Below are 25,173 nucleotides of genomic sequence, written 5' to 3'. Positions count from 1 at the left end.
TTGGAAACTTAAAGGGAAAAAAGCTGGGTTTGAAAGGTGGTGAAAGCTGTCATTCCACGTGTGTGTTAGTGACTGCCTGCTCCTTCCAGGCTGTTGTCTGAGCCTGGAGGCGGACATTGAGGCTCCCTTGGAGGATGCTGAGGACACTCAGTGTGTCCTGGGATGTTCTGGTTAAGAAATGTCATCCGTAATGGCTGAGGAAGGAAGGGAGGCATTTTAATGGCTCGTGGCAGAGCTGGGGAGTGGTTCACTGGTTCACAGCAGTGCCGAAGCAAACCAGGATTGCAGCAGAAATGTTCTTTTTTCTATTGAACATCCCTTCAGCTTGTGCTTTTGGGATTGCTTCTGAGGAGGCTGAAAGAGAGCTTCAGATTGAGCAACTTGAGGGTCAGGAAGAAGAGGATCCTGATGGAAATAAAGGAAACTCCATGTATTTTGCAGGGCTGAATATTGTTCTTCATAGAGGAAGAGAAATCTCCCCTTGTCTCCTGTTTGTGCTTACTCTGCAAGGGAGCTCTGAAAATGCCATACATAACGTGGGAGTGAGGCAAGAGCCCCGAGGGACCCGGTGTCCTTTGTGCAGGGAGGTGCCTGTGCTGCTGCCTTCCTCCTCAAAATGGGAGACTGCTGAAAGGGATATTTGAGCCTTGGATTGGAGAGTGGAGACCAGAGAGCTCTGGTGTAGAAGTACCTCGTGGTTGTATGGTCCCTGTTGAAGATGTTGATGGTGGGGGGGGGATGCTCTGCTGGCTCATACAGGCTTGGTGGGGAAACTGCTGGAGAGTACTTGGAACACTTAAGGGGGAAGGCTTCATGGGGCATGTTCTTAACCTACATCATGAGCAGAACAGCTTCCTTGTCCAGCCTGGAGATGGGTCTGCAACCAGCTGGTTGGAAAAGAGCCTGTGCTGCTCCCAGCCCCTGCAGGATGGGGCAGATGGCTGCTGGGGGCCCTGGGGCAGGAAGCACCTCTCCAACAGCCCATAGACCCTGCTTGGGCACAGGAGTGGCTGTGCCCTGGAGGCTTCTTTCTTTGGAGGGCATAAATTTCAGGTCTTCTCAATGAACACACAAGCATCCCCTGCAAATGCAGTGCAGGGATGCTGGTCTGATGCTGACTGCTTTGCACCAGTTGGCTGGTGAAGCAGCTGCAATGCCCTGTTCTGCTTTTGCTTTTTGTGTGGGTTTTAAACAGTGTTTAGTGCTGTCAAGGATGGCCGTGAGATGTGAAAAGCGTCTCTGGTAGCTTCTGCTTGCAGAGTGTGTTTAACCTCAGCAGTGAAAACGTGTCTAGTGTTGGGATGCAGTGGGGAACGCTGCCCTTGCGCATGCGCGGCAAGGCCCGGGCTGCAGTGCGGGTCTTGGGGGTTATGCTGCCTCTGAAAGGGGATGTTGGCTGTGGTGGTTCATTGACACTGCTCTTGTTCATAGCTTTGGGTTTATTTCTGGGCTTTTGATGAAAGCTTGGTCATTTCATGCTGCAAGGAAGGGCGACAAGTTGACTGTTTTAAAGCTATCTTTGGTTTGAGCTAGAGTTATCTTTTGATGCAGCGGGTAATGCAGCTTGTGTCTGTGTAGCTGGAATTGCTTTTGTTTGGGGATTTTCACGTTTGAATGAGTTACCCCTACACCTCTTAGAAAGCAAAGCCAGGAAAATCTCATTTTGTGTATATTAAAACTTGAGATTTACATCAAAGAAAACGCCAGTGGGTGAAAGAGAGATCCTTGCTTTATACTGTCACCTCAGATATTCCTTCCCTGTGAATTTCAGTCATCTCGATTTAGCCATGTGTTTTAACTGTTTAGTATGAAACTTCTCCAGAGTGCGGAGGGGAAAAGTGGCCTCATAGCCAAGGAAGTTTCATAGCCATCTCTTGGGCTCATTTAACTGCTGCCACTTTGCAAGTGTGCCTGGGCATGGTGGTGAATTTGCTGCTTGGGATGAAGATTGGGTGCCTCATAGCTGTTCGCAGCCCACAGCACTCTGAGAGCAGGATATGCTCCATGCGCCCGTGATGCTCAGCAGAGGAGGGGATGTGTAGAGCAGCACAGGGCATGGCTTCATGCCTGTGTGTAAGGTCTGAGTTTACCTGCCTGCTTCTGGTGCAAGGAGTGGGACAAACAAAACCCTTGTGCTCCCCAAACCTCACTATGGATTTCAGTGGCTTCTTTTCTCCCTACAGTGCAGGCCGCTCCCCCAGCCCACTGTAGCACATTACACCCAGCTCGTCATCACTTACTTTATGCTCTTAAAGTGAACTGTCTTTTGTGCTCTCACTCTTCTGCGAAGGGTTTTCCCTTGGCCAGGACCACGCGGGTGGTGCCATCGGCCCTCTCTGAGCTTCCTCTTCCTCCTGGCCTCTGCTCCGGGGGGAGGTTCTGCAGCAGACACCCAGCTCCTGCCTCCGGTAAACACCCATCTTGCTCTTGAACCCCTTCCAGCCCATGGCTGCTTACAGATGTTCTGCGAGTGGCGCTGGCAGTTTTACTGGGAGCTTGAGCAGATCCTGGAGCTTGCCAAGAGTTTGGGCTCAATTGTGGAGCGGAACAGAGACAAACTGCTTTTATTTTGAAGCTCCAATTCCTTCTTCCATCTCCCCGCCTGGGCCAGCTGTATCATATGGTTTGACATAGGCTGAGCTGGGAGCACCTAGGAGTGCACTATCCCTGCACTAGGGTTTTCCCCCCTCATCCCATTCCCCCCCTTCTTTAATGACTGTGCTTGTGATACCCTCGTAAGGTTGGTTGTATCAGGTCAGGTTGTCTTACTAAGCCCCAAAGTGACAAACAGCTCCTGTTCAGCTCAGCAGACTGGGTCTCAAATGCCCTTGCAGTTGGACACTGCAGTCTTGAAGCAGTTTAACCCATGTGCCTTCATCCTAGTGCTTAGAGGTCGGGCGCTTTCTTAACTGGAACAAAATCATCACGGGAGCATCCCTTCCTGTCCCTCCTGCCTCTCCTTGCCCTGCGAGCAAGGGCTACTCTTGAAGGCCACCGAGACAGAACACCTCACTGCATGGTTTAAAAGGCTTTTCTCTTTGTTTCAGGCGAGCGCTCAGGTTTGAGGCCTGGCACCCTGTCAGAGAGGTGACAGATGATCGGTGTTACTGGTGCGTCCCCGGGATGCCCGGGCTGATCGCGCTCCAATGGAGCCGGCAGGTTCTCTGTGAAATGGCTGCAGCTTGGAGGGAGCAGTGAAATGGTCTCCTCTGGGCATGCTCACTCTGTAGAGGGAGCTTCAATCACATGAGCAGAAACTGAATCACTGCTCATGAGGATCTGGAATATGCAACTCTTTGAGTCTTCACCAGAAGAAGACCACAGATGTCCGCAGGTACCGCAGGGCCCACCTCTTGCAGGCAGCGGCTCCCTGGAGCAGGCAGGCTGGTTCCTGGTGGGGAGCTGAAGCCTTGGAGAGGAGGAAGGAAGGCAGTGTGGGGAATCATGGCTGGGGTTATTCATTTAGTTGTTTCCAGGGACATTGGTTTTACTGCCCCGTGCACGGGGGGCACACGGGGGAGCAGGCAGAGAAGGCTGGAGCAGGATGGAGCAGGCTGATGGAGGCTGCCTGGGTCACTGCTGCCCAGCACTGGGCCCTGGGCTCTTGGGGACTGCAGCATCCGGCATTGCCTGGCTCTGGGAATGCTCGGGCTTTGTTTCCTCGCGTCCACGTGGTCTTTTATTTGCCTTGTGGGGTGGGGAGGCTCTGGGGCTGGGGCTGGTTCTGGGGGGTTTGCGCTTGGGGGTTCTTGGTGCCTTTATTTTGTTAAAGTGGGAAGTTTCTGGAAATTCCTCCCAGGAGCCCTCCCTGCTCGCAGCTCTTGTAAGCAGCAAGAGCAAAGCCTGGGGTGTCCGAGCTGCTCGAAGGCTGAACCTCCAGAAGGGCAAGAGAGGGCCTGTGGCCACGTGGCACCTCCTCGCTAGGTCTCCTTTGAACACCCCAGCTTGCATCAAACTCTCTTCTTCGGGCGGAGGTAGGAGAGGACTTTGTTGTACCAGGATGAAACAATCCCTTTTATTTTGGGGTGGTTCCTCCCTTCTTTCTTCTTTTCTCCTGGTTTTTGGTACCAGTTCCCTTGCGATCCAAGGGAACAGCTGATTAAACCGAAACCTCCGTGGTTGATTTCATGGCACGAGGCCCATGTCTGCAGCTTCTTTAAATGTTGCCTAAAATTCAGTCCCTGGCCCTGCCGTGCTCTTTGTTGTTGTTGTGTTTGTGCTGTCGTTTGTGTTACATGTGCTGTTGGCTGCCGCAGGCCTCAGTGGGACCCTGGAGGTCCCAGAGCCTTGAGGGGTTGGGGCAGAACACAGGCAAGCTCATGCTGTGCTCGAGGGAGACCCCTGAAGCTGCCATGAGGATGTGACACTGGATTTTCCATGGAGGAGTGAGACGTGAAGGTGGCGTTTAGAAGATTAAGGAGCTTACAGGGCAATCTGTGATACCAGATCTAAATATCCATCGTGTCTCCATTGGACTATAAATACTCTCATTGTTTGTCATCCAGAAGATGTGTGCTACAGGAAAAGGCATCGGAGGAAGTCAGGAAGAGAGAAATGAGATTTCATTTGCACAGTGAGGAGCAGAGGCCTTGATGTGCTGCATGATCAGCTCCTATCCAAGGGAAAAAAAGCATTCTTTGGCTTTGATGAAGGCTGAGGAAGCAAGCAACCAAAACCATGCTGAGGTGTGCAGTGTGTGCTCCTGTGATGGTGATACCGGTGTGACAGCAGCCAAAACCACCCCAATGCTCTGTTCCTGTGGCTGATGCCCTTTGAAAGCATCTGCAGAGAGACGCTGAACAGCCTGACCTACTTTGGAGGCAAGAAAGAAACCCAAGGGCTGGACTTGGCGCTGCTTTTCAGCAAGGGTTAAGAGCTCCAGAGTGGGGCTTTCAGGTCTTGGGTTTTCTCCCCTTCATGTATTTAACTGAGTTTCCAGTGCCAGCACGAGTGCTTCCCCTCCTCTCCACAACACTTTGGACAGAGCTGGGCTCTGTAGCACACAGGGGATGTATTTTCTGCTTGTCACCCCCTGTTAGACAATCCATGGGGCTGGCAGGAACAGGATCAGGCCCACGACGTGGCATCGGGCTATGATGGTTGTCCTGGGTCTGGACCCCTGACCTCCTCCATGTGGTGCTGTCTCCTAACGAAGGATTGCATGCATCCCTTGCCATGGCAGGGGGCTATTCCATGCAGGTAAACAAGGAGTTTTAAGGCTCTTCACCTTCCAGGCCAGTTGGTTTGTGGGAGGATTGGCTTGTATTCCTGCTGCTTGTCCTTTTGCTGCTTTTCCCTGAAGTTTTTCCTTCTCCCCTTCCTGCTCCTGGAGCTGAGTGGGTGAGGAACTGCCGCAGTGGGAGAGTTACCTTGCTTTAGGTTCAAGCCAAACAGCTCGGGGCTCCGACAGCGCGCGCTCCCCGCTCGCGAGGCTCGGCGCACCATATGGTCCTGCAGTGACATGGAATGTCAGTGATTTGGAAATGAACCTCCAGTTTATACTCCTTAGCTGCCCTTTCCAGCTACTTATTTGGGACTCCTGTGAATTCCAAGCTTTGACACCAATCCCTCTCTGCAGAGGAGACCCTTGTGTCCCCTTGTGTTTGCTTTAGGGGATCCATCCCTCCCTGTGTCTGTGTGAGCTGCTTGGTCTCTTGGGTGGAGGAGGAGATGTTTGGTTGTGCTGTGTGGTGGTGTAGGGGGGCAGAGGAGGAGGATGGGCAGCGCTGTCTGCCAGGATTTACAGTAGTCAGGGAAGCAGCAGGAGTGAAGCTCACGAACTGTATGAGCTAATTGGAAAGGAGCCTTAAAAAGAAAGACAAAATGTAGAGGAAAGAATGTAGAGCAAAGCTGTTTAAAAATACATGCTGGGATCCATCACACCAGCTTCCTTCCCCCAACACGGGTATGGGTTTATCCCTTTCCTTCAGCCTCCATCAGGAGGGGGAAGGCTGGTGGATGCAGTGGAGAAGGGTCGAGGCTGTGGGGGTTAAGATGTGACGTGCAGGTGTCTTCCCCGCACCGCTGCCATGCTGTGTCAGAGCAGCACAGTGCCTCTTGCAAAAGAAGCTTTTCACAACTTGTCCTTGTTCCAAGGATGAGGAAACCTCCGGCTCTTCTGGCATTTTCCGTCTCCGTCATAAGTCAGGGCTGCGTTCACCTGTGAAGTATGATGGGATCGGAGTGGGAGAGGACTGGAGCAGGGAGGGGATCAGAGCCACCTTGCAAGGCTTTTCATGGAGCTCTTGGTGTTAAAGGAGGAACTTTTCCCCTCCTCCCCTCCTCATTTTCCTGTGTGCCTGCAAAAATACTCTTGGTTTGCATTTAAAGGAGAAAACTGTAAGTGCTGGGACTAAGCCAACTTGTTTATTCATGGGGAATACCATGTTTCCAAGCCTTTCTCTCGCAGAGGAAGGCTTGACAGAGGATGGCAGACTGGGCTGGGGGTTGTATTTTTAGGTGCCATCGAAGCACGGTTGTGATTCGAAGAAGCTAAAAATCATGGCTGGCAATGTGCATCGAGCTCTGTAAGACCTCTCCTCCCGAGTGCCCCCAGCCCTCCAAGGGGTTAACTTCTTCCAGAGCAGGTGGCTTTTGACCTGGATCAGGAGGGGAAAGGAGAGAAAGGCAAGGGATAAGCATCAAACCCACCACCAGGAACCTGCAGGCTGCTACTTCCCAGCCTTTTGCAACTTCCCATTCCCAAAACGTGGGTCCCCGTGAGGAGGGGCCGGGGTCGGGAGCCCGCACTCACTCCTCTGCTCCTGTCAAAAGATGGCAGGTCAGCGTGTGCCTGTAAACAATGCGGTTATGAAATGGCAGCGCCGGCCGCGCTGAGCATGCTCGGGAGCAGCCTGCAGGGGGAGGTGAGCCAGGGAGATGATCTAATTCAGAGCAATTCTTGGGATTGAAGGAAAAGACCAGGCTCCACTCTTAATGACAGAGCAGAAAAACCAGGCCCCACGCCGGGGACGAAGCCCGTAGGCCATGGAGGAGAGGGTGTGAGCATCTCCCATCCCTAGGACTTCGGGTGCTGGGCAGCGCTGTGTCGCTTTCTCACCCTCCAGGAGAGTAAAGCCTTGGTGAGGTTTGGCTGTAGTTATTAGAGGGACAGGCCCGAGGGTGAAAGTTTTTGTTCTTATGATTATTTGTCTCTTTTTTTCCTTCCCCTTTTTCCGTGTCTACTGCTCCAGCTCGCAGGCATCACTGCCTCGCTGCTGGCCTCTCGATGGCTGGAGGTGACCCAGGTGGAGAGGGACCTGCTTTTGGCTGCGGTGGTTTAGGGGTGGGAGGAAGAGGAGCGCAGAGGCTGAAGAGGTGCCTGAGCCCCCTCGATTGGGGCCTGCTCCAGGCTCCTCATGGTTGTATCCAGGCTGAGCCTTCCAGGGGAATGGATGTTTCTGAAATGGCTGGTTTGCTTTTGCTTGAGGTGGTGATGACTGTTGGGCTCCATGTTAGGGTTTTCTTCCCCCCCTTCCCTCATGGGTGGTAGGAGAAGGCAGGCAGCAGCTGTACTCCTTGCTAACCTCAGCCCATGGCAGGAGGAGATGCCTTTGTCTGCTCTGGATTTACATTTGCCTGCACACACAAGTTGCTTTAACTCTACTGGGACACAGCTAGATGGGGACGACGCTTCCCAGCCTGCAAGCAAAGAGGAAGCATAAATCAATCTCCCCTTTACAGGAGGGCCTGGGCTCTGTGACCCCCCTGGCCTGAAGCCTGCGCGCCATTGAGGGCTGTGCTGGCTTCCGAGAAGCCACTTTAAGTCCTGTTGTGTTCCATGCACGTGTCTCCTTGTTCCCAGCTGTTGCATGCAGGGACTTGCGCCTCGTTTCTTACGCTTCCCCGTTTCGGGAGTTGATTTGTGTGGCTGGAAGAGGAGCGAGGACATGGGGGTTGAGAAGGAAATGCTTGGTGCCTTTTAGAAAGGGTCTGGATGAAAGGAATTCAGGAGACAAAGGAATGGCAAAGAATTTGATGTGGGGGACAAACTTCAGGCTGAAGGCAGTGCTTGTTGTGAGCTGCAGATAAAATTCCATGTTCACATGATTGCATGAGGCTTATAAGGAAGTGGCCTTAACCTAAGGGAAAAAGGGAGCTTTGAGGCTGGTGACTGCATTGTAGGCCAGGTATGCTGGTGGCTGTATTTCCTTCCTTCTCCAGATCAAATGCTTCTGCTGCTTCCAGTGACAGGCCTGTGGTCAGCATCGACATGAGTGGTGATCCCAGGCCTTGCCCCATGCACTGCAGGACCCAAGCAGAGGCAAGATCTGAAGTGGGCAGCCTGCACGTGCCTGCCCAAGGAATGCTCCTTCTACAAGCATTTTCTTAGGAGTTACTTCCTATATAATTAACTCCAAATGTTTGTCTTCAATTAAGGCAAAGGTTATTATGAGCAAGTTGGTTTAGGCTGTGTTACTTTGTTTTAGAAGAGGAAAGAAACCAGTAGGAATCTGCTGGTGCTGCGGTTGTATCATTGTCTGAAGGCTTTGCCTCCTGCCTTGCTGCAGTGTGCATTGCAAACCTTGCATGGAAGGTGGGATCCTGCCCTGCTGCAAGGCTGGTGGGAGCTTTGTAGAGGGGCTGGTGTTGGGGTACATACCCCAGTGCTACAGTGCCTGGTTGTGTCCAGCTCCAGGCTGAAGCCTTTTGTGGGTCGGGCAGGATCGGTCCCATCATTCCCACTGGTGTGCAGGGAGATGTGTTGGTGCCCTGGGTGGGAGCAAGCAGCATTTCAGAGGGGTCCTCCTGCTCCCGGCCCTGCCAGCTCAACCTGCAGTGGCTGCATGATCAGCACAGCGCTGCTGCACAGCCTCGGCTCCTCAACGGGTGAGTTTTAAGACCAAAGAATAAAAAGACCCTGGTGAAGGCAGACATCTTTGCACATCAACCTCCGCTCTTCCTGCTCTGCCTGGAGAGAGCTCTGCTTCATGGGGCAACGCACTGGTCTCTTGGGCTTGGTAAGCTGCGATACGTTGGAGTTTTGCTGTGCATGCGTTGCCTTTGCCTATAAAACCTGTTTGGATCGTGGCGAAGGGCACCCGGATGGCGGTGAAAATGCCAAGGAGGAGGCTGAGAAAGCTCTTTCTGTTTCCCAGCTTTGTTCTTTTTCTCCTTTTTTTTTTCCTTTGGTGGGCTCTTTTTGTTTTAAAGGCACCACTGTAGCTTCTGGTTGTGTTTGGAAATGCTGCAGAGCCTTTCCTTGGCCGGTCTGACCTGTCCTCCATCCCCTCCAAAGACCTCGCAGAGGAGAGGAAGCCTGTTTTCATGTAAACAGAGCTAAAACTGAACCAGCACAAGCTCCTCTGCTTGGATCCTCGTGGCTTTTAAAGCCACAATGGGTCCTTCCTAAGGTGCAATCAGTCTTTTCTTCCCCTCAAAACCTAAAAATGAAAGGGTTGGGGGGTGCTCAGGCTTCGTTGTTGGTGGTGTCTATTCCTTATGGAGGCTCTCTAGACACGAAGGTTAATAATCAGTCTGGGCTTGGGGAGGGGATGGAGGCGGACAAGGGAATGGAGGCGGACGGCTGCAGGAAAGGGGAGAAGGAGGAAAGGGAAAAATAAATGGCGAGAGTGAGACTTTTATTGTGAAGCAGCGTGTGCTTGGCAGTTGGCTTTGTTGGGGCTGCTGCTGGAGCCGGCATTCCCGGCGGGAGGGTGGGTATAGGATTTCCCTGGCAATCCGAGCGACGGCTGGGGCATGGGGAGTGGGAGCAGCCAGGGCAGCTTGCTCTGATTTCAGGGAGGGAAAACCCACCCCAAACCCCAACACATCCCCCCCACAAATGGAGGTATTGACACTGAAGTTGCTGCTAAGTTGGCTGGGTGGAGCCGTGGGTTGGTGGGAATGAATGGGCAGCGCTGCCCTTGGTGGTGGGTGCCCCTGGGTGCTGGGAGCGGTGATGGAGCAAGGAGGGGAAAGGCTGGCCTGGGTGGAAGAGGCTTCGAGCACTTTGCAGGGGGTTCCTGTAGTTTCATTTGGGTCAAAATGCTTCAACCTTCCCAGCTGGCTTTTTATTTGTAATTCTTATTTTATGTTCTACCTTGATGCTGAGTTTTTTGTCTGTTGCAGAGCAAGGCATGGAAGTTGTAAAGGCGCCGCCGCTGCTAGCGAGGGATGTATCCGTGAGCTAGGAACAGGAGAGCCCATCAGGTGCCATTGGGTTAGCCTTGCCTTGGCACCCCCCTACTCTCCCAGGACTAAAGGCTTCATTGCTTTGAGAGCTCCTGCTGCTGGGCAGGCCCTGGGGCAGCCTGGAGCCCCTGCTCATTGCAATGAGGAGGGAGGGTGGTCATTGTCTGCTGAGGTCTGATGGGTGCCAGCTGTGGCTTTCCTTCAGGCATCATGGGCTGAGCAGCAGCAACACCTCTGAGAAAGGGAGAATGTGGATGGTTTATGGAGTAGGGTTACTGCTGATGAAATAGAGGCAGACTTAGAATCAGATGGCTCCAGTGACCTGCTGGAAGTCCTGGGGCTTCCAGAATGAGTCAGTTTAACAGCAGGAGTAGCAAAACCCCTCTTTGTTGCAGCAAAGGCTGGGAAAACACCCTGGTCCCTTTGTAGGTTGAGGGTCTTTCTTTGCTGCTGCTACACGTGGCAAGGACCTGGGTGCCCATGGGTAGGAGCCATGGGGCTGTGCTTGAGCCCCATCTCTCTGCCGGTGTCTTTGCATTAGTCTTGCAGCAGGGTGAGTCCATGAGGAAAATGAAGTTATTCCCAGCTTACAGGAAGTCCAGCTAGACGAAGGATAGGCTTTACAAGCAAATGTTTGCAGGAAGGATATATATTATTGGCTTAGCAAATATACATAAAAAGAAGCTGATCTATGTTCAAACTCTGGGCTGTGTTTTCATGATCATTTCTGGGTGGAAGCTGTTGGACACTGTCTGCTGGAGGTATGGTTTGTTTGAGGCTGTTTGGTCGGCTGAGGTTGCAAATGCTTGCAGTTTGAGTTTTGGTCTGTGTCTGAAGCTGGTGAGCTCAGGGCATAAGTTCCCTCTTGCTGGGAGCATCTAGACTTGCCTGTGTTTGCTGTTTGCTTTTGCCTGGGGCAGGAGCCTTGTACAACCACCTTCCTCCTTGCTAGAGAAGCAATCCTTGAAGGTGCCCTTAGCAGGTGGTGGAGACTGTGTCCAGCTACATCCTCCTTCCATCAGCTGTGTGTTGCTTTGTAGATAGCGGTATTTTGGTGCAGGGCTGGCACCGAGGGGCAGGGATATGGTCCTGCGTGAGCCAGATGTGGATGTGGTTCTGGATGAGCTGTCCCTGCCTTGCATGGCGCTGGGGGCTGCCAAAAGCAGCGTGGAGGAAGACCCCACACTGCAGCACTTGCCAGTACTTGGCATTGCAGCTGAGCTGACAAGGAAACACAGATGAGAGGATGGCTGGTTATAGCAATGCCAACATCAAAGCTCATCCCTCCTGCTAGATGCAGACAGAAACATGTGGGGAAGGGCAAGCTGCTGCTGGGGCTGGTTTTGGAGCTGGTACACTGGGCTTCGTGTGTGCATCTTATCTCTTTTTGCTTGCTTATAGGAGATGGGCAGGTTGTTTTCTTTCCCTTTCTTTATCACTCAGTGTGCTTTAAACCTTATGATTTGCAGGGCTGCAGGCACCATCTGCTCTGTGTGGGCCTGCAGCACTTGGCTTGACCTGGGCTCATTCTTCTCCTGCAACACTGGCAGTGTGCTGTGAGCCCTTTGCCCAGCTGGCCTCAGGACACAGCACCTCTACTCTCACCATCTTCACCTTTCAGACCAGCTTGTCCTCTGAGCACTGCATCAAAGGACCCCTTCTCTGTGTATTTGGGGGGGGGGGTTAATACCTTTTTCCTTTTGTTTTGGTAGCAATTTTTTTTGTCTTGATGTATCAAAAAGACAGAGGGTTTTAAAGCTGCAAACCTGACCTGGCAGCATGACTGCAGGTGTGTGAAAGGCAGGAGTTGAGCAGGTGTGTTGTTTTTACAAGAAAATAACAAAAAAGAGGGTAAAAACCCCAATTACTTTCTATAGAATTAAAACTAGAGCTCATTTGCTTTAATACACATGGATGTTCTGAATAATGAGTTGGAGCTCACAGAGGGTTTGCAGTTTGTAAGTTGCGTTTGAATGAACAACGAAAGAACCCCAAAACTAAACAGCAAAAGCATCCATGGGCTGTAAATGTTGCTAAATGATGTGGAACGACAAGTTTGATAGATCAGCCTCCCCGCACCTAAAACCTAACAAGTTTTGGGGGAATAAGAATTGCTTCCTTGAGATGATCAAGTATTCAAGGCCAGGTTGGACACAGGGGCTTGGAGCAAGCTGCTCTAGTGGAAGGTGTCCCTGCCTGTGGTAGGGGATTGGAACTGGAAGAGCTTTAAGATCCCTTCCAACACAAACCAGGCTGAGATTCTGTTGTGCCTTTCATGACCATTTCAGTCCATGCCTGCACAGCCAGACTCAGCTGGATTCCCAAACACGTAGAGAATCTGTCTGGCTGCATCTGAACCACACTGAGCTGCGAGGTCCTGGCCTGGGTGCAGCACGAATCCTCTCTGCTCCTCATGGAGATGAGCTGCCAGTTCATGTCTGTGACCTGTGCCTTGGTGGCAGCTTCCTGGCAGCCGTTACAGAGCAGAACGAGGTTTGCCCTGATGTAAACAGGATGTGTCCATGATTGTCTCTTCTTCTCAATGCAGCCTGTGTATGAACATTGAGCTAAACCATGATATTTCTTTCCCATTTCTTTCCCTCCCCACCCCTAGCGAACAGTGCTGAGTAAGGCAGAGCCAAGGAAAGACGCCTGCATGAAGACTGAGCTGCTGAAAGATATCACCAACAACAAAGAGGAAGGTGAGCACCTGCCTCGGTCGAGGGCCAGACCTTGCTGGTGAGGCTGGCGTGTGATGGGAACAAAACTGGGGTGTGGAGATGGGCTTTGTTCCTTGGGTGTGCTGCCCCAAACAGTTCTGTGTTTATCTGAGCAGGGCTCTTCCCCAGGAGATGGCAAATTGGCCTTTCAGTCCTTCCATCACCACCCACCTTAATGACTGATCGCTGATTTTCACTTCTGCTTTGGTGTGGCTGTGAAGCATAAAGGAGTTACTTTGAACCTCCTGAGTATGACTACTTTGAACTGAACTCTGATCCTGCCACATGATGACCTGGCCCTTTTCCTCCCTCTAGTCAAGTGAACCTTCTGTTTTCCCCTGGGTTTCTCTTGCTCCAGGACAGGCACTGATGGCTGCAGAGTGGTTGGTGGGGTTAGGGCCCTCTGCACTTTGTGCTATTGTAGGATGCTTCATGGCTGCTGCATTGTTTCTTCTTGCTTTTCATTTGCAGGATGCAGCACATGTTAACTTGGCGAAGTCTTTCCTGTGTGGCTGGCTGGGAGTTGCATGCACACAAATCCGAGGGCTTAATAAATGTGTCAATGGGATTAGGGAAAAGAAAAACCCACCACACTTTATCTCTGCAGCCCCCTCCTTTCTTTCCATGGCTCTATTATTCCTTGACTAGTTACTTGTGATAGCTCTGCAGGGATTTGGTGTATTTTTGTTCTCTTTTCCATAACAGAGCATTAGAAAAGCACTGAACTGGCCCCATCAGAATACCTTGTCTTAGCTAACAACACAATTTTGGACTTAATTCAGATGTGTGTAGTACAGCATTGCTCTTCCTTTCTCTTCTCTCCAGCGTAATGTTTTGCCATTTCTTTAGTTAGTAAAGCTCAGAACAGACTAAATACTGAATGCTGCATCAGATGTGGCCACAGTGCTTGTATATTAACTGGGAGCACGTGAGTGCTGCTGCTGACACATGTATGCACCAGACCTCTGCTCTGGGAGCCCAAGTCTGAGGTGCCAGTGGGAGGTCACGTTGCCCTGGGAGGAGACTCTCGCTTTGATCCCTTGCCTTGCTTGGCTCAGGACTATAAAGGTGTTTATTTAGCTCTTGGTTGATCTTAAGGTAAGTATCAAGAGTCTGTGAAGGTAAAAATCCAGGAGGAGGGTAGGGAGAGAGACATTTCCTGAGTGCCTTGGACTGAAAGCAAGTGCTATGTATCAAAGGGAAGCTGAGAACCCTCCCTGTGCAGGAACAGTATTGAGGCTTCACAAGGTGGTTGGATTCCAATGACTTCAGCTTATTGTCCAGTTCTGCTACCAAGGAAAGAAGGGTGCTACAATGGGAACTGTATGGTCTCCATTCCTATGGTAACATTCAGATGTTAGCATTGTCTTCCTGAAGCACACCACGTGTGTAAAAGACAATGGTTTGTGTGGTGGCTGTGCCCTGTGCATTGTTCTTCACTGGCTTTTGTTACCCAGCTGTGATTGCTGAGACTGGCAGCCAGGAGACCAAACAGGGCAAAATGATGCTTAGGTGTTTTAGATGTGCATCCAGATGTGCACCCAGTGTTCATGTCCCCTGCTTCAGGGAGGCTGTGGCAGCAGAAGTGCTCTTGGAGCTGGGCAGCTCGAGAGCTGGAGCATCCCATGGTCACAGATGGGCTCAGGGCCTTGTTGCTCTGCTGTAACCCTGTGGACCTGATCCCATGGCAAAGGAACAAATTGGTATCACCCAGGCTGTTAAACTGCTTTGAGTCACCATCAGTATTCATGTGATTCAGCCCATCAGAGAGGTGCTGAATCCCATTTATCTGACCTCTGCAGTCTCAGTACTGAGCATTCACAGCAGAGGTTGTTCTTTTTTATTCTTTTAGTTTTCCTGTTTTGACTCTTGACAGGAGAAGGGCAGCAGTGACAGTGCCCCAGGGTGACAGTGCCCCAGGGTGACAGCTCCAGGGTGACAGTGCCCCAGGGTGACAGCTTCAGGGCACTGGGAGCAGTGGTGTTTGTGTTTTGGAAATACAGGGCAGTCTCTTGGATGAATATCACCTGCCTTCATGGAGTTAAAAAGGGGACAGTGAAAGAAGAGACCATCAGTCATAGAATCCCAGCCTGGTTTGTGTTGGAAGGGACCTTAAAGCTCCTCCAGCTCCACACCCTGCCACAGGCAGGGACACCTTCCACTGGAGCAGCTGCTCCAAGCCCCTGTGTCCAACCTGGCCTTGAACACTGCCAGGGATGGGGCAGCCACAGCTTCTCTGGGCACCCTGTGCCAGCGCCTCAGCATCCTCACAGGGAAGAACTTCTGCCTAAGAGCTCATCTCAGTCTCCCCTCTCTTGGGCAGGTTCAAGCCATTCCCCTTGGCCTGTCCCTACAGGCCCTTGTCCCAAGCCCCTCTCCAGCTTTCCTGCAGCCCCTTTAGTCACTGGAGCTGCTCTCAGGTCTCCCCTTCAGGAGCCTTCTCTTGTCCAGGCTGCCCCAGCCCAGCTCTCTCAGCCTGGCTCCAGAGCAGAGCTGCTCCAGCCCTTGCAGCATCTCCGTGGCCTCCTCTGGACTCCAGCAGCTCCATGTCCCTCTTGTGCTGTTGCCCCAGAGCTGGACACAACCCAGAGAGGAACCTTGTCCTGGAAACATGGTTCTCTTAATTTCCTTACTTCAAAATGCTCCACTTTTTGGCTTCAGTGGTAGAGGAGCTGCTTTCCTTCCCAGAGCATGCAGGATCTCCAGCCACCAGTTCTCCCTAGTCAGCCCCTATCTCTTCAGCATCCTTTTGATGTCAGCTGGGCTCCTCTCTGCTTTGCATATTTATGTACTTACTTGCTTTGAGGAGAAGGCGAGGGCACTGCTGTAACGCAGTGGTTGCAAACCAGGTGCATTTCTCCCTTGTCAGAGTTGGTCCAGCAGGACAGTTGGTTATTGAATCAAGACTGTGATGTCTGTGGTGTTCTAAAAGATGATCTGCAAACTGCTTAAGGTAAAACACCTGTGAAGTGTGATACATGGAAATGTCTGCAGTACTTGTACTGCACTTCATATACTTTATATAAGCTCAGTCTTTGCTTAGTTCAGAGATGGATGTTTCTCTTGCAGCAGCTGAAGCCTCGTGGCCCTGTGCTGGGGACACTGGAAATTGCAGGGGACTGAGAAAATACCCTGCAAGGCCTTGTTGCTTGTCTCTTTCAGGTTGTCTCATCTTTACCAGTGTTCAGCACTAAGATGTTCAGCAAAACATAGGTCCTAAGTTCCATGTTTTAGTAGTGTCTTTGCTTCTAGGATATTCTTTTTCTTTCTGTTTGTCTTCTTTTCCCCTCAGACCCAGTGATGATTGGAGTTTGACCTGGAGTATAAGGCTTGTAATGCTTGCATATTATTATTTGTCTCACTGAGGAGTGAGATCTGAACTTAAAAATCTGTATTTCAGACTTTGTTTTCATTGCATTCTGAAAGTAATAGAGAGGTTTGAGCTCATCCATCTGGTGGCCTGCACATGCAAAGTGGCTGCTCATCCCCTTTGGTCTCAGCAGCGGTGATTGTGTTTCCTTTGGCTCCAGAGCAGGACCAGAGCCAGGCCTGGCTCTGCTGGAAGAGCTGGAAACAGTGGAGAGGAGCCCTCATTGCAGGAGTCTGGGCTCGCAGAGCAGAGGTGGGTTTCATTTTGCCTAATTTAGGGGTTTTTTTGAAGTTACCATTCTAACTCTGAGCTGGTCCAGCTCGTTTCTGCTTGCACATGGTAGGCACATCCAGGCGGTGGGTAGCTTAGCTGAAGATAGGTGAATGAAGTCAGACTGTGCTTATCTAAGCTGTTATCTTCTTGGTTGCAGTGGTGGCTTAGGGGCACCCTGGAGTTTGAGGTACCTTTTGGACACCTAAAATGAGGTGAGGTGGCCTCATCCTGTCTGACTTGGCTTCTGCCTTACTTCTGTATGATTTTGTTGCCTTCATGGGGATTTTAATTCAATTTTGAATGACTGTGATACTGAGAAGGTACTGAGATTGATATTGAGAAGAAAGCTGACGCCTGAAACTCCTGCACAGGGTCTGCTTGAGCCTGGGGAAGGGTGGAAGGGCTGGAAACTGCATCACTCCAGTGAGCTGTTAATGCTGAGAAGTGGTTTGAATGCATTACTGATAATTCTTTGCCATGTGGAGTCTCAGTGACAGTGGAGCTGCAGCATTTCCTGGGTCTTAACTTCCTTGTGTTACTAAAATGTAGCCAGCTCCTAAGAGGTAAACCTTTAGTGAAGTTTCTTTCATCTCGGTATCCAGGTTGGATGCCAAGGCCAGGATGTACAGGGCTTGAAGCAGCCTGCTCTAATGGGTGGTGTCCCTGTCTGTGATGGGGATTGGAATTAAATGAGCTTTAAGGTCCCTTCCAACACAAGCAACTTGATGATTCTGTGAATTTCAGATACGAGGACAGGCACCATAACAGGGCATAAATCTCTTGGGCAAGTTACCTATACCAAGTTAATCCCAAATGCTTGGATTGAGATGCAAGATGTGAGCAATGTGACAAGGTTTTCCTGCTGCATGTGGCATAGGGAATGCATACGGGAGCTCTGAAAATGCTAAGATGCTTCTAGTAAAAGATGTTACACTTCCATGGACACAGGCTCTATCTTTCTACCTTTCATGTTGTTGTAGTTAAGAAATGAATGGTTGTAGATTAAAGAACAGCGAGTGAGCTGGAAAGAAGGGAATACTGAGGAGAGGTAATTTTGGTCTGCTTGGAAGGAAGGAATGCTGTCAAGTTCTGGAGAAATGATTGCAGTTTTTACTCACTTGCATTTGCAGCACAAAAGCAGAAAAGCTGTTGACCAGAAGAGAACTCACTGCTGTGAGGTGTCTTTGAAATGAAGATCTTGGCAGGTTTGCAGTGATTCGTCTTGTTTAATCATGAACAAGGGGAGATGAGGAAGTCATGGCAGGAAGCTTTAGCTGCCTGATGCAGTTGAAGAGCTTCTATAGGCTGTTGTAGTCAGTATTTCTTTGTTGTGAAGTTCCTGCTGTCTCTAGTTCATGTTCCTGTCTCCATCTGTAGGCCATATTTCAGCAAAAGTGTGAATATCTGTTGAATTGTGTCTATTCAGCAGTGGTTGTAAATGTGCACTTCATGTGTCTAAGGCTTGTTGAACGTGGTCAGACTTGCAGACCAGTCCCATTCCACAGGGATGGAGCATGTCTTACAGGCAGAGCATCATGTCAAGAGGAGCAATAGCCTAGCCTGGGCGAACAACTCCTGTTCTGCTGTTACCAGTCTAAGGATTTTGGTTGTGAAACCCAGACTCCTTTACTTGGGCTACCACATGTTATTAAGTAATGTAGCCCCTTATCTAAACTAGTTCTTTGTGGGGGTATCTTTAATGAGGTGTATCTGAAGGGGGCCTACAAGGATGCTGGAGAAGGACTCTTCATCACAACTGTAGTGATAGGACAAGGGGGAATGAGTTCAAACTGAAAGAGGAAAAGTTCAGATTATATCTTAGGCAGAAGCTGTTCCCTGTGAGGGTGCTGAGGCGCTGGCACAGGGTGCCCAGAGAAGCTGTGGCTGCCCCATCCCTGGCAGTGTTCAAGGCCAGGTTGGACACAGGGGCTTGGAGCAAGCTGCTCCAGTGGAAGGGGTCCCTGCCTGTGGCAGGGGTTGGAGCTGGAGGAGCTTTAAGTTCCTTTCCAACACAAACCAGGCTGGGATTCTATCGATGTGGAAGCTTTTGGACCTCACTTTGCCCAGCAACATGGGCAGCCCTTTACAGCAGGGAAGAGTGGGTGCACAATCCTGTTAGATCAAACCCATCCCCGGATGACTGCTGTCAAGCTCTCCAGTTCAGTGCCACTGTAGGGACTATGAAATTTCATATCTTTATTTAGGCAGACCTCTAATCATGCAGATCTGGGGCTCTGGTGCCAGTTCATAAGAGATTGATGATGCTTCCACAACCACACTGTGCTTTGCACACTTCAGAAGAGTGTGTGTGGGAACTGTACGTGGGATTTTCATTTCGGCCTCACAGATTTGTCTGGACTAACACAGTTACTCTTTCCCTTAGGGCAGTGCTCTAATGCACCTTGTTTTGATTGCCCTCATTGCAGGCAAAGTAATTCTTGCCCTCTGCTTATTGTCTTTATCTAATAATCAGCCACTGAAGTCATTTGACCGCACTGGTGGGAGTGTGCAGTGTTTAAATCAACACGTGTTGAAGACGGAATTCGGACAGGGGCCTGGTGCTGAGCACTGGAAACCTCCATCTGTGGTTAGAGAGCTCATCTGTTGTTTTATTCTGGCACTGACTTTGCTGAAATAATTGTTTAAATGGCAACAGCCAAAGAATAAAGGCACAGCTCTTGGCTCTCTCTGCTCAGGACTTTTCAAGTTGTTAAATAACAGTGAAAGACCAGCACTTTATCTTCTCCAGGAGTCATTGCTCTCCAAAACAAACCCTTATCAGAGCTTTCAGTACACAGAAGGTGGTCTGGGTGGTGTGAGAGGGCAGCAGATGGAGGTGATGACTTTGGATCGTGCTTGGAGAACCATTTAGTTACTGCCTGCTGGAGGGGTGGGTTTCTGCCTCTGCCCCCTGTGTGTGCTCCAGTGGGCACTGGTGAGCTCTTTTGGGAGGTTTTGGAGCTCTTTTTAGAGGCTCTGAGCCACCAAAGTCCATGTGAGAGGCAATCACACGTTGCTCTGGTGATAGCCCTGCTTCTCCTCCTTGCTGTTTGCACTGAGCTGCATTGGGTTGGGCATACAGCAAAGCCCTGCGGAGCTTGGATTTAAACAGTCAGCCCAGATATGCTGGACTTGACATCCTGGCATCCAGGATCCTGGTTCTGCTTCACACTTGAGCCTTGCATCAGGTTTTGCCAGGTCAGCAGAGACATTCAAAGTATTGTTTTCTTGGAGTGTTTGGGCTTCAGGAGTGGAACAAAATGAGGTGCTGACAGCAGTATGCTGCTCTGCCTTACAGAGCTGTCCTCCACTTTGACTCTGGGCCTTTCTGAGTACTGTACATGAAAATTGCTTTGATTCAAGCTGGTTGTAATCAGTCCTACCTGCCTTGACAAGGCTTTTGCTGGTGGGATTTGTGATGCTCTTTATAGCTGTGTGGCCTCTGGAAGGGAAACAACACAAGGGATCCCTAACAGCAGGCTGATTGAATCGTTTCACTGAGCGTGCCAGTGAATTGTTATCACTCCTGGTTGCCTGGGGAGCTGCTAGTTTGTCATGTTGGAAACCCTTCTGCAAGTGCACAGATGGAACTAGATGATCTTAAGGTCCTTTCTAACCCAAACCGTTCTAAGTACACAGTGTTCATAGTCAGGTTTTCTTCAGCTCAGGTCTGAAACCTCAGATGATGAGGGGGGCATGGAAGTGTTTGGAAGGAGTGGAGAAAAAAATTTTTGCATGAGCACTCCCGAGTTATCCGGGTGTGAGCTTTGAGCCTGCAAAATTCTTGCTGTGTATGACTCCTGTCATTACTTTAGTCCAGAATTGCACTTCACATGCTTTGCCCTGTGTTTACTCTGGCTGTTGCCTCTGAGATGACACTGTGAATCCTGCTCCTGTGCTGCTTCATCCCAGGAAAAGAGCCACTGGATAACCTTGCCAGGAGAGCTGGTATTGCCAGGGAGTTCCTCCTTGGGATGTTCTCTGTAGTGGCAGAGCTGCTTGGCTGCTGAGCTGTGTCTGAGCCACCAGAGCTCTCACGACTTCTCTTGTGTCAGTCTGGCATTCTGAATGCAAGATTGGGCAGTGTTTTGTTTGATGTGCAGGGGTTGACAGATGGTCCAGGAAGTGGAGTTACTGGAAAAGCAAAAGGTAATATTTACCTTGAGAAATCCATACTTGGGAATAAATGGCCACATCTGCAGCTGAGGCAAGTGAGAATGAGTGTGCTGCTTGCAACTGAGGCACACACCCCACTTTTCACTGAGGATCCAGCCAAGCCAGGTAGGTGAGTGAACAATCTAAATGGATTTACATATATATATATATATATATATACATATATATAGCAAGCAGCTTTCTGGAGGAAAGGGTTGTTCTTCCTGAGCCACTGTGAGTAGCTGTACCTTCTCTTTGGAGTTTCGATACTGCTTGTAACCCTTTTCGTTCTCTCTTCCTCCTCCTCCTCCTCCCTCTTTCTCCAGGGTTTAATGCCATGGCTGCAGATGAAAGTGCTACAGAAAAGCAAGCAGGGGAACCAAAAATGGCAGTAGATGGTGAAACCAACGGTTCCTGTGAGCACAGCGAAGCTGGTGGCCACCCAAACCCAGCTAAAACCACTCAGGACAATACGAAAGTGAGCCAGCAGGACTCCAGTACTAAGTTAAATAGGATAGCAGAAAATGGCATTTCTGAACGAGATGGTGAGACTGGGAAGCAAAACCATCTGAAAGCTAATGACTTCACACAGACTTCTGTAACAGGGAGCAATGGATATATTCTAACCAAGCAGATGGCACAGGAGCAGCCTCTAAGGACTACCAGCACCTTTGCTTCTCTCACCGGCCATGCTGCAAAAACCCTGCCAGGAGGAGCAAGCAAAGGGAGAACTGTGGGCTCCTTTTCTCAGATGCAAGCCACAATGCCAGCCAAGCTCGGGGAGGGCAGTAAGGACATGGATGCTAAAAAAGCCACCGCTGCTAATGCTGAAGTCAAGGTCCACAGAGCACGGAAGACAATGCCTAAACCTATCGCTAGCCTGGTAATGTATATGCCCAGCAGCCAGTGCTGCTGCTGCAACTGCTCCTGGCTTGCTTTGAGTGCATGAGAGGGATGCTGTGCTGCATGGGAATATGAGTAATTCCTGTAATTCCCACCAAGTGGATTGTTAGGGGGAGGGTTTACTATACATCATAGAATCATAGAATGGTTTGGGTTAGAAAGGACCATAAGATCATCTAGTGCCAACCCCCTGCCACAGGCAGGGATGCCTCACACTAGACCGTGTCACCCAAGGCCCTGTCCAGCTTGGCCAGGGATGGAGCATTTACCACTTCTCTGGGCACCCTGTGCCAGCGCCTCAGCACCCTCACAGGGGAGAGCTTCTGCCTCATCTCCAACCTGAACTTCCCCTGTTTCAGTTTGAACCCATCACCCCTTGTCCTGTCACTACAGTCCCTGATGAAGAACCCCTCTCCAGCATCCCTGTAGGCCCCCTTCAGACACTGGAAGCTGCTCTGAGGTCTCCATGCAGCTTCTCTTTTCCAGGCTGAACAGCCCCAATGTTCTCAGCCTGTCTTCATACAAGAGCTGCTGCAGCCCCTGATCATCCTCGTGGCCTCTTCTGGACTTGCTCCAGCAGCTCCATGACTGCTGGAGTAGTTGAGGACACAAGAACTGCACACAATGCTCCAATATATATATATATGTTATGTATATTAATTTTTATGTGAATACATATATTTATTTTGTCTCTTCCGACTGAGAGCAGAGGTGTTGGAATATGGCCACCACCAGCTCTCTTCCCCAATGTGTTTCTAAATATATAATTGATCAGTTACCTTCTCCAATACATACATGTGAGACACTCCATGGCCTTTCTCTCTTGGCTGTGTTGCTCATCAGCCATCTGCTGCAATCCAGAGCTGCTTGGGAAACAAATTAGATTTCTTCTAAGTTGGACCCAGAAGAAATTACCATAGCATGTTAAACCGGGGCTTCTCCTAAGCTTGGAAGCTGTCAAGAAGCTGGTATGATAGGCAACTTGGTTGCGCTGCCATGGCATTATAGTGGTAAACCAGCGGATGCTTTCTCTCTCTCTGTGTTGCCTGCAGTAATGCAACTTGTTCACGTGTCTTCACTCCAGAATCCTTAGGGATGGATCACTTAATAAAACAGAGCTCTGCCTTGGTTTTAGGAGGCAAAAGGAGATGTGAAGTCATCTGGTGCATTCATGTTACAGTGGGGTGCACAGAAATGGGCCTTTCTTTATCATTGGCCAAGTTTGGTTCTTTTGCCTATTTTGGGGGTTCTTTTGCCAAAGGTAAGGAATAGACACTGGAACAGGCAGATGTCCCTTGGTCTCCAGTCCTGTGACCCTTTATATTTAGCTACAATAACATAGATCCTCTCATTGTGCTGTATCTACTAATGGGAGAGAGAGCAGCCTTTAGGTATCCTGCATCTAGGTGAAGGAAAGGATTGTTGGTCCTGCTTGGCAGGGTGAGTGACACCCACAAATACGTGGGAAGCTTCTGCAAAGGTTGGTGACCAGGTGATCCTCAGATGTCACCCACGTGTTACAGCACAGCAGCAATACAATGTGAAGGTCTTAGAGCTGTGACTCGCTGTGATCTGGAGCAGGGGAAGAGAGGAGGAAGAACAGAGATGGGTGGCATGTAGCCAGGCACAGATGGGAAAGGTGGCCTCAGCTGCGGCACTTTCTGTGGTCCAGATGCAGGTGGGAGTCCAAAGAGCACATCAAGATTAGAGACGTGGTGGGCACACAGCTCAGCACCAGGGCACAAACCACACGTGCCATAGGATTTCCCATCCCTTCTCCCAAACCACTGTTTCCCCTCTGCCTTCCCCTGACTGGGTTTGAATTCTCTCCTTCTCACACTGCTGTTTTCTTGCTGGGGAAAGCCAGATGCAGTTACATGCAGCCTGATGAAAGTCTCTCCTAAGGCTGTGTCTTACCCAAACAAGGCTTTGCAGCCTCACAACTTCCCTTCAGCAGCCTGTCATGCACTTAAATGAGGCCGGGCAAACCCCCAGACCCTTGTGGAATTTCACAGAGAGAGCTCCCTTGGGGCTGAGCAATTGAAAGAGGCAATTCCCTTCTAAAAGATGACTGCTGGGTTAGGAGGGAGAGTTTTCCTCATTCATATTTTATGATACATCAAAAAGAATATTTGTACACAGCCCCTTGGGCTTCAAGGTTTGTCTCTGGAAAGCTGCTTCTGCAGGTGCTCACGGACATGAGGGGCTGTGATAATGCTGTTGATGGTTATTTGCTCACACACTACCAGCAGTTTCATAACCCAAAGCTTGCAGCTGTTGGACCGCTCAAGAATGCACAGCCTGTCCTCAGCACCTCTGGCCATTTCCTTTGGGCTTAAAATAGGGAGAGAGAGAAAGAACATTCACAAGCAGGGTGGTAAGAAGAGGCTGTTCCCATGTTCTCCACTCAGTGCATCTGAATGTGAGCCCAAGATTTAATCTCATTTCTATAAGACAATAACACATCTGGTTTGTTCAGCCCTCCTGATAATTACTACCTTGTTTTTGCCCATTGTCTCTGGAATGTACATGCGAGTTTCTTTTGAGCAGCAGAGTCCTTGCTAGTTGTCATTTTGCCATCCTGATTAGTTCTTTGTGGAGCTGCTTGTAAGAGTCTCATAAGCCCAGCAGTGCAGGAATGTTTCATGCACCAGCCTCCGCATTCACACCTTTTCCCCTTCAAAAACACTGGGAGAGCAGGTGCTGGATTCCAGGAAATGCATTGTGGAAATCACCCAGAAGTTGATGTCAGGACACAGTCAGTTCTTTACTGATAAGTTTTAGAGCAATGCTGTTTTCTTGGTAGACTGTTCTTGCTGTCTGGGAGCAGGAGGGGAGGAAGGTGTTTGGTTGCCTGCAAAGTGGCCCTAACATTTGTGTGTGTCCCCCCCCCCCAGCTCCCGCAGTAATCCACTGGGGCAAAAAATGCTGTTTTCTGTAATGCAATCACTGTCAGGGGACCGTGGCAGCCTTTTCCTGCACACGTGGATTGAGTTTTGAAAGGAGGAATTGTTTCCCAAATGTAACCAGCTTTCTCTTTGTTTAGGAGTTTCTTCCTGAATTGGGATCGAAGCTGAGTCTGAAACAGGTGATGATTTTCATTGATGTTGTTGCATGTTTTTTTGAGCAGAGACCTCAGAAGGGTTGTTGACAGCATCCTTTCTGCTCCCCTGCTGAATAGTGCAGTAACATGAGCATTGCACCTTTTGGTCCATTTGCAACCCTATTGAGGACCCAAAAGTTTACAGAGCGAGGCAACAGACTGAAAGGGATGTGTAAGTGTATCCTGTGTTTGGAGAAGGCCCCTTCACGTCCCTAAGATGTGTCTGAAAGGGATAAGGGATGATAAAAGAGATGAAAGCATCCCATATCTCTTGAGATAAGAGGAGCAGATGGCTGAATTGGGAATCCATGTTCTGTCTTCAGTCATTACTTGGTGACCATGGAGCTGGAGTTTGAGGTGTGTGTCTCTGGTGGTATTTTCTCGTGCTGTGCAGAGGAGTGGGTTGGGGAACTGAACTATCAGAAGAAATAGTGCAGAAATCCATGAAATTCGTGTCTTAGCCTAATTCCCAGTGAGCACAGAAAACAGGGTGCCAGTTTAACTGGGGGAGACAA

At 50.1% G+C, this 25,173-nt stretch overlaps 1 protein-coding gene across 16 annotated transcripts in view; it reads left to right on the top strand.

The window, feature by feature from the left end:
* Nucleotides 1–25,173, top strand: part of EHMT1 (euchromatic histone lysine methyltransferase 1) — a 115,107-nt gene that overhangs the window by 42,281 nt on the left and 47,653 nt on the right. For 5 of the 16 annotated variants that reach the window (XM_031044128.2, XM_031044142.2, XM_031044139.2 and 2 more), the window contains exons 1-4: nucleotides 3,279–3,334; nucleotides 12,749–12,836; nucleotides 20,979–21,535; nucleotides 24,602–24,643. In XM_031044128.2, coding sequence (XP_030899988.2) covers nucleotides 3,287–3,334; nucleotides 12,749–12,836; nucleotides 20,979–21,535; nucleotides 24,602–24,643 — 735 coding nt within the window. In that variant the 5' untranslated portion in view covers nucleotides 3,279–3,286. Of the gene's footprint in view, nucleotides 1–3,276; nucleotides 3,335–6,991; nucleotides 7,083–8,714; nucleotides 8,830–12,748; nucleotides 12,837–20,978; nucleotides 21,536–24,601; nucleotides 24,644–25,173 lie in introns of those variants that run through there. The other 11 variants (XM_031044129.2, XM_031044134.2, XM_031044131.2 and 8 more) reach the window with 5 other exon arrangements.

This window comes from Melopsittacus undulatus, chromosome 11 (assembly GCF_012275295.1).
Source record: "Melopsittacus undulatus isolate bMelUnd1 chromosome 11, bMelUnd1.mat.Z, whole genome shotgun sequence".
Lineage (NCBI taxonomy): Eukaryota > Metazoa > Chordata > Aves > Psittaciformes > Psittaculidae > Melopsittacus > Melopsittacus undulatus.
The sequence above is the reverse complement of the archived record's forward strand: the minus strand, read 5'-3'. Positions and strand labels throughout refer to the sequence as shown.